Consider the following 8672-nt stretch of genomic DNA (forward strand, 5'->3'; position numbering starts at 1 on the left):
CTGTTTTTTTTTTTTTTTTTTTTTGAGACGGAGTCTGGCTCTGTCACCCAGGCTGGAGCGCAGTGGCCGGATCTCAGCTCACTGCAAACTCCGCCTCCCAGGTTCACGCCATTCTCCTGCCTCAGCCTCCTGAGTAGCTGGGATTACAGGCGCCCGCCACCTCGCCCGGCTAGTTTTTTGTATTTTTTAGTAAAGACGGGGTTTCACCGTGTTAGCCAGCATGGTCTCGATCTCCTGACCTCGTGATCCACCCGTCTCGGCCTCCCAAAGTGCTGGGATCACAGGCTTGAGCCACCGCACCCGGCCTGATTATGTGTTTTTAGAAGTGAAAGTAACTGTCGTCGTAACACTAGTGAAAATACTGGCCAGGTGCAGTAATGACTGTAATCCACTTTGAGAGGCCGAGGAAGGTGGATCACTTAAGGTCAGGAGTTTAAGAACAGCCTGGCCAACATAGTGAAACCCCATTTCTACCAATAATACAAAAATTAGCCAGGCAGGGTGGTGTGTGTCTATAGTCCCAACTACTCAGGAGGCTGAGGCACAAGAATTGCTTGAACCTGGGAACCTGGGAGGCGGAGGTTGCAGTGAGCCAACATCACACCACTGTGTTCCAGCCTGGGCAACAGAGCGAGACTCTGTCTCAAAAAAAAAAAAAAAAAAAGTAATACTGATAAATATATATAGGTAAAAGTTCAATGAAGAAACTATACAGGTTATAGAAATAAGAGTTATTATCTTTACAGAAAAAGGTATAGTATATATATCAGCCCATTCTTGCACTGCTATAAAGAAATACCTGAGACTGGATAATTTATAAAGAAAAGAGGTTTGTTGGGCGCAGTGGCTCACGCTTGTAATCCCAGCACTTTGGGAGGCCAACGCGGGCAGATCACCTGAGGTCAGGAGTTTGAGACCAGCCTGACCAACATGGAGAAACCCCATCTCTACCAAAAATATAAAAATTAGCTGGGCGTGGTGGTGCATGCCTGTAATCCCAGCTACTTGGGAGGCTGAGGCAGGAGAATCGCTTGAATCCGGGAGGCAGAGGTTGCAGGAAGCTAGGATCGCGCCATTGCACTCCAGCCTGGGCAACAAGAGTGAAACTGCATCTCAAAAAAAAATAAAAAGAAAGTTTAATTGGCTCACAGTTCTGTGGACTATACAGAAAGCATGGCAGCATCTGCTTCCGGGGAGCCCTGAGGGAGCTTTTACTCATGGCAGAAGGCAAAGGGGGAGCCACCTGTCTCACATGGCAGTAGCAGGACCGAGAGAGAGATGGGGGGAGGTGCCACACACTATTAGCCAGATCTCATGAGAACTCTGTCACAAGAACAGCATCAAAGGCGTGGTGCTAAACCATTCATGAAGGATGCACCCCCATGATCCAGTCACCTCCCACCAGGCCCCACTTCCAATGCTGGGGATTACAGTTGAACATGAGATTTGTGTGGGGACACAGATCCAAACCATATCAGTATATTATAAACCAAAATGAATTTTTCATGAATTCAAGAAGCTACGTAGTGTACTAAGAATCTTCGCAAGGTCCAGATAGCCAGTACCCTACTTTCCTTTTCTGGAAAGAAGGAAGAGCCCTTTCTTTAAAACCTGTCCTTTAAAGTTGACTTATTAGAATATTTAGAAGAATAAGTTAAAGGAACATTAAAAAATTTCTAACTTCCTGTTGTCATTTCCAGGAAATACCTGAGGTCTTTCCTAATTGATGGTAGAATGTTCTATGCTTGAAGAGGGCTTCAGGTGATGACACCTGACAGTGGGAAAATGTTTTTGGAATGCCAACTGCCAGAACTGTGGGCAACAGGAATGAAGAGTCACAAAACATCTTTCCTGGTTTTTTAAAAAAACTTTTCATATACTCTTAAGGCAAGGAAATAGCATTTTTGTTACCAAACCGAATAGGGCATGTCAACTTTTTCTTTACTTCTCAGAAGCCCTTGATCTCTATAGGATAGATTTGATAGGAATATGCGCGAATCCTTTCCCTGCTGGATTTATGTGCTGGGAGTAAAGTAGGCTGAGAGTTATTATCTCTTGGTACAGAACATTAGAGAAAAGAAAGATGGCTGCGCTCTATTAGCATTAGTATAGAAGGATTTAAATTTATTTCATTATGTCAGAGGCTACTGAACTTAATGTAATCAGTGACTTTATGCCCCCTTTGCATTCAATAAGGAATGCATAAGTTAATGATAGATATAGCCGGGTGTGGTGGTTCACACCTGTAATCCCAGCACTTCCGGAGGCCGAGGCAGGTGGATCACTTGAGCCTAGGAGATCAAGACTAGCCTGGCCAACATGGCAAAACCCAACCTCTACAAAAAATACAAAGAAAATTAGTTGGACGTGGTGGCACTCACCTGTAGTTTCCCCTGTAGAGTGAGGTGGGAGGATGACTTGAGCCCGAGGATGACTTGTGATCCACCCGCCTCCGCCTCTCAAAGTGCTGGGATTACAGGCATGAGCCACTGCACCCGGCCTTCATTTTTGTTTTTTAATAACCTAACCTGAAGTCTGTTTAAGCTTCTTAAAATCCTTGTTGGTAGACTGGACGCGGTGGATCACGAGGTCAGGAGATCGAGTGCATCCTGGCTAACATGGTGAAACCCTATCTCTACTAAAAATACAAAAATATGAGCCGGGCATGGTGGCGGGCACCAGTAGTCCCAGCTATTCGGGAGGCTGAGGCAGGAGAATGGCGTGAACCCGGAAGGTGGGGCTTGCAATGAGCCGAGATTGTGCCACTGCACTCCAGTCTGGGCAACAGAGTGAGACTCTGTCTCAAAAAACTATTTGCCAGGCGTGGTGGCGCACGCTTGTAATCCCAGCACTTTGGGAGGCCTAAGTGGGTGAATCACGAGGTCAGGAGTTCAAGACCAGCCTGACCAACATGGCAAAACCCCGACTCCACTAAAAATACAAAAATTAGGCCGGGTACTGTGGCTCACGCCTGTAATCCCAGGACTTTGGGAGGGCAAGGTGGGTGGATCACCTGAGGTCAGGAGTTTGAGACCAACCTGGCCAACATGGTGAAACCCCAACTCTGCTATAAAAGAAAAAAAAAAAATCCTTGTTGGTTACTGTTAATATAAAGTTAAGTAAAACTTACAAAGCTGTAGGCATTACAGTATAAATTCTTAGAATTTTCTCATGTTTTGGCATCTCATGTTTCTCTCAACCCTTTGCTTTTATCCTCTACTAATTTATACGATTTTTTTCATTCTAGTACTCTTATCCATCTGTTCTCTGTTGTGTGATCCCAATCCAGATGATCCTTTAGTGCCTGAGATTGCTCGGATCTACAAAACAGATAGAGAAAAGTAAGTATGGCCTCAAGATGGAAAGTTGTCTGTGGTGGGATGGAGATGTTTGTCACAAATCTTTCTTGTTTAAGGGCTGAATATGGGCCAGATATTTAAAGTGAGGTCCTAATATACTCTCCTGGGGCTAGAAAAGAAGAATATATGCATTGAGTATTATTATAAGTAGATGATGCCAGTCTTATCCCTGATTGTTTCATGGGACTCCTCTTGTCTACAAAAACTTTTTTTTTGAAACCGGGTCTCACTTTGTCACCCAGGCTGGAGTGCAGTGGTGCAGTCTTGGCTCACTGCAACTTCCGCCTTCTGGGTTCAAATGATTCTCATGCCTCAGCCTCCCGAGTAGATGAGATTACAGGTGCAGGCCACCACACCAGGCTCATTTTTTTTGTAGTTTTAGTAGAGACTTTCACCATGTTGGCCAGGCTGGTTTCGAACTCCTGACCTCAAATGATCTTCCTCCCTAGGCCTCCCAAAGTGCTGGGATTACAGGTGTGAGCCACCATGCCCATACAAAAATTTTCCTATGGTATGTTTTTCAATAGCTTAATATCTTATGCTTGGCTTTTGATATATAAAGCATTTTTCATAGAGTGCCCATTTGCCTGCTGTAGGTATTTGTGAATTAATGGGAAAAGAGAATTGATTTTCTACCATTTGACATAATCTAAAGGAAGAAAGTAAATAAATGCCATTAGGCATGAAAGCCCCAAATTTCTTTTCTTTTTGAGACGGAGTCTTGCTGTGTCTCCTGGGCTGGAGTGCAGTGGCCGGATCTCAGCTCACTGCAAGCTCCGCCTCCCGGGTTCACGCCATTCTCCTGCCTCAGCCTCCGGAGTAGCTGGGACTACAGGCGCCCGCCACCTCGCCCGGCTAGTTTTTTTTTTTGTATTTTTAGTAGAGACGGGGTTTCACCGTGTTAGCCAGGATGGTCTCGATCTCCTGACCTCATGATCCGCCCGTCTCGGCCTCCCAAAGTGCTGGGATTACAGGCTTGAGCCACCGCGCCCGGCCCAAATTTCTTTTAAAAACAAAACTTGATTGTAGAATTTGGGTGTTTTAGAATTGTACTATGAATTACTGAACAGTGGTCAAGATATCAAAAGAGATAGTAGCTAAAAGTGTTCTAGTAGCATTTATTCTTCTCTTTTTTTCTTTTGAGATGGAGTCTTGCTATGTTGCCTAGGTTGGTCTCAAACTCGTGGGCTCAAGTAGTCCTCCTACCTCAGCCTCTGGAGTAGCTAGGATGATAAGCATATACCACTATGCCTAATACTAATAACATCTGTTGTTTTATGTACTATTCAGTGAAGTTATAAGAGGAAGTAGATAGGAGAGGGTAGATAGTTTTTTTTTTAGGGCCGGGCGCGGTGGCTGATGCCTGTAACCCCGGCACTTTGGGAGCCCAGCGTGGGCGGATCACAAGGTCAGGGGTTTGAGACCAGCCTGGCCAACAGACTGAAACCCCACCTCTACTAAAACTACAAAAATTAGCCAGGCGTGATGGCGAGCACCTGTAATCCCAGCTATTCGGGAGGCTGATGCAGGAAAATTGCTTAAACTCAGGACATGGAGGTTGCAGTGAGCTGAAATTGCGCCACTGCACTCCTGCCTGGGCGACAGAGCAAGATTCCCGTTACCAAAAAAAAAAAAAAAAAAAAAATTAAAGTTAAAATAGAAAGGATTTAAGAATTACTTGAATTCTACTGGATTAGAGAGGCATAGATACTTTTTTGTTTTTAATGGAGGTAACACTGGGAATGGGGTATTCTAAAAGTTGGTTCTTGCTTTTTCCTATTTGTGAATTTATTCACAAATTTTTTTGATTAGAGAACTGTTTTGTCCAATATTTAGAATTGTGGGCCTGAATGCTTACCAGAAGTCATTTCCCAAGTCAGCATGGAGTAATGTTGAACACTGTTGAACAGAACTTTTCTAAACCGCACTGCCCCCACCCTCTAACCCCCCACTTTTTTTTTTTTCAGAGACAGGGTCTTGCTCTTCTGCCCAGACTGGAGTACAGTGGCACAATCGTGGCTCACTGCAGTGTCAAACTCATGGGCTCAAGTGATCCTCCCACCCCAGCCTCCCCAGTAGTTAGGACTGCTAGTACATGCCATTACACCTGGCTAATTTGTTTTATTTATTTGTAGAGACAGGATCTCACTATGTTGCACAGGCTGGTCTCTAATTCCTGGCCTCAAGCAGTCCTCCCACCTCAGCCTCCCAAAGTGCTGTTGTTATAGGCATGAGCCACCATGCGAGGCCAGCATACCCATCCCCACCCCGCTTTGTTTTTGAGTCAGGGTCTTGCTCTGTTGCCCAGACTGGAATGCAGTGGCACAATCAACAGCTCACTGTAACCTCAACCTCCCAGGCTCAAGTAGTCCTCCAATCTGAGCTTCCCAAGTAGTTGGGACCACAGGCACATGCCATCACATCCAGCTAATTTTTTTTTTTTTTTGAGACCGAGTCTTTCTCCATTGTCCAGGTGGAGTGCAGTGGTGCATGCTTGGCTTCCTGCAACCTTTGCCTCCCAGGCTCAAGTGATTCTCGTGCCTCCTGAGTAGCTGGGATTACAGGCGCACACCATCATTCTTGGCTAAATTTTGTGTTTTCAGTAGAGACAGGATTTTGCCATGTTGGCCAGGCTAGTCTGGAACTCCTGACCTCAAGTTATCCAGCCGCCCCAGCCTCCCAAAGTGCTGGGACAATAGAGATTAGGTCTTGATGTGTTGCCCAGGCTGGTCTTGAACTCCTGACCTCAAACAGTCTTCCTGCCTTGGCCTCCCAAGGTGCCAGGATTACAGGCATGAGCTACCACACCTGACCTTATCTTTCTTTCTTTCTTTTTTTTTTTTTTTTTTTTTTTTTTTTTTTTGAGCTGAAGTCTTGCTGTGTCTGGAGTGCAATGTCACGATCTTGGCTCACTGCAGCCTCCACCTCCCAAGTTCAAATGATTCTGCTGCCTCAGCCTCCCGAGTAGCTGGGATTAACAGGTGAACACCACCACGCCCAGCTAATTTTTTTTGTATTTTTAGTAGAGACCGGATTTCACCATATTGGCCAGGCCCGTCTCAAACTCTTGACCTCAGGTAATCCGCCCCGCCTCAGCCTCCCAAAGTGCTGGGATTAACAGGCATGAGCCACCGCACACGGCCTAGCATCCCTTTTTTAATAGAATTATAGAACCATTTGCTCTGCTTACTTTATTCAAACATTCTTCTGAAGCAATAAACCCATTCATTTTGTCAACCGAATTGTTGAAATAAGTTCTACCAGAACCAATTTTATTGATAGGAAAGTTGGGGTTTTCCCCCCCCCACTTTTTTTTTTGGTGACAGAGCCTCACTCTGTCACCCAGGCTGTAGTACAGTGTTGCAATATAAGCTCACTTCAACCTCTGCCTCCTGAGTTCAAACGATCTTCCCACCTCAGCCTCCTGAGTAGCTTGGACTACAGGCATGCGCCACCACACGCTGCTAATTTTTGTATTTTTTGTAGAGACAGGGTTTTATCATGTTGCCCAGACTGGTCTCAAACTCCTGGGCTCAAGTGATCCACCCGACTCAGCCTCCCAAAGTGCTGGGATTACAGGTCTGAGCCACTGCACCCAGCCTTATGTCAGTTTAATCATTATTAGTATATGAGTTCAATAACTATATAATGTAGAATCATGTAGTTTCAAGTACTTTAAATAAATGAATTGAGTTGATGTCTTCTGTAGAAATAGGCCAATCAAGTATAGAATAAGGTATATGCCAACAAATACTAAAATTTAATCAGAACCCTCTGTAAGTAGCAATTAAAGGAGACTTACACATTTTACAGCTCCTTCCCATTATCATTGAATTAATGCTTATCAGAAAATTGGGATAGAAAGGGGCCTTTCCTTGAATGTCCTATGAGTTACTCTCTTCAAGTTACTTGATAGGATAATGAATGGAATCTGTTGCTTACTGACTCCACACCTGTGTTAAGCCAAGCTTCTCTTTGTGTGTACAGGTACAACAGAATAGCTCGGGAATGGACTCAGAAGTATGCGATGTAATTAAAGAAATTATTGGATAACCTCTACAAATAAAGATAGGGGAACTCTGAAAGAGAAAGTCCTTTTGATTTCCATTTGACTGCTTTCTATGAGCCCACGCCTCATCTTCCCCTGTGCACATGTTTACCTGATACAGCAGTGCTGCGTGTTGTACATACTTGGAACAACAAACTAGAAATACTGTACTTCTGTACCAACATTGCCTCCTAGCAGAGAAGTGTGTGTGTGACAAGCCAGTTCTACAGGCATTACCTAGGTGTGAGACTAAAAGCTTTTCTTACTGACTTAAATTTGGATAACAGCAAGGCGTGAGGGGGGTGGTGGGTATGGTGTGAGCTTGGATGGGAAAGAAAAGGCTCCACTCACCTGTAGGAGATTATTTTTAAGTGGAATCCATTTAAACTCAAAACAGTTATGAAAAGCAAGGTGAAGAACATGAAGCTGTGTCTGTATTCATTTTATTCCGAAGGAGCTACGTCTTAGGTGAAAGTTATGACCAACCAGATTAAACTCTACCCACATCCTGCATTTTAAAGTCTAAGTTTAACTGGTCAACATTTAAATGGATTGGAGCTATTAGTACATCAAGTGTGATGGGCTTTGTTCCCAACTCTTTTACATTTCCCTACCCCTTCAACCTTTGGCCTTTCATCCCTTCTTTCTCTCTTCCATATTCTTTGGTTTGTATGTGGTTTCTCAGTTAATACATAGCTAATAGCTCTTATTTTTCTTATGTTTTTAACCGCTTAGGTCTATTTGGATGTAAGGGTGAAAATTCACTTGATGGAAATACTTGTGTATATTTAAAGACCCAGTTGCTCCTCTGGAGCTTGTACGTTCAAGAATGATTAATCTGTGTAATAAACTGATTACTACAGTCATTACATATAATTTTGTGTGAATAGGCTTTTTGATTTTTAAGAAGTTTGTCTAGCTGAGATTAGTGGTGGATTTTCTCCCACTTCTGAAATGTTCATTTATACTGGTTGCATTTCAAGATCATGAAACAATTCCAGTTACATAGTAAAAAGGATATCTTAAGAGTGATTTTATTGAACAAGATAGAGGCATAAGCTTAAGAGCATTTCCATGAAACTTAACACATGCAGCATTCCAGGAACCTGATTGTTAAATTCAATAAGAAATTTGCTTTATTAATGAAACTAAGCTGCGTTTCATCAAAACCTTGTGACATTCCCTTGGTACACAGGACATAAAACACAGAGGCATTGTTATTTGGTAAGTTAAGCCTCTGTGATTGTAATCATAAAAGAGCAACA

The 8672-nt window shown here is 43.6% G+C and overlaps 1 protein-coding gene across 2 annotated transcripts in view; it reads left to right on the forward strand.

Moving 5' to 3' along the window:
- The window catches only part of LOC111528414 (ubiquitin-conjugating enzyme E2 D2), a 64697-nt gene extending 56414 nt beyond the window's left edge, over nt 1-8283 (forward strand). For both annotated transcript variants that reach the window (XM_023195156.3, XM_023195148.2), the window contains 2 exons: nt 3248-3341; nt 7347-8283. In XM_023195156.3, the coding sequence (XP_023050924.1) occupies nt 3248-3341; nt 7347-7392 (140 nt within the window). In that variant the 3' untranslated portion in view covers nt 7393-8283. The remainder of the gene's footprint in view (nt 1-3247; nt 3342-7346) is intronic.
- Nucleotides 8284-8672: the final 389 nt, after the last annotated feature.

Source organism: Piliocolobus tephrosceles, chromosome 4 (genome assembly GCF_002776525.5).
Source record: "Piliocolobus tephrosceles isolate RC106 chromosome 4, ASM277652v3, whole genome shotgun sequence".
Classification (NCBI taxonomy): Eukaryota; Metazoa; Chordata; class Mammalia; order Primates; family Cercopithecidae; genus Piliocolobus; species Piliocolobus tephrosceles.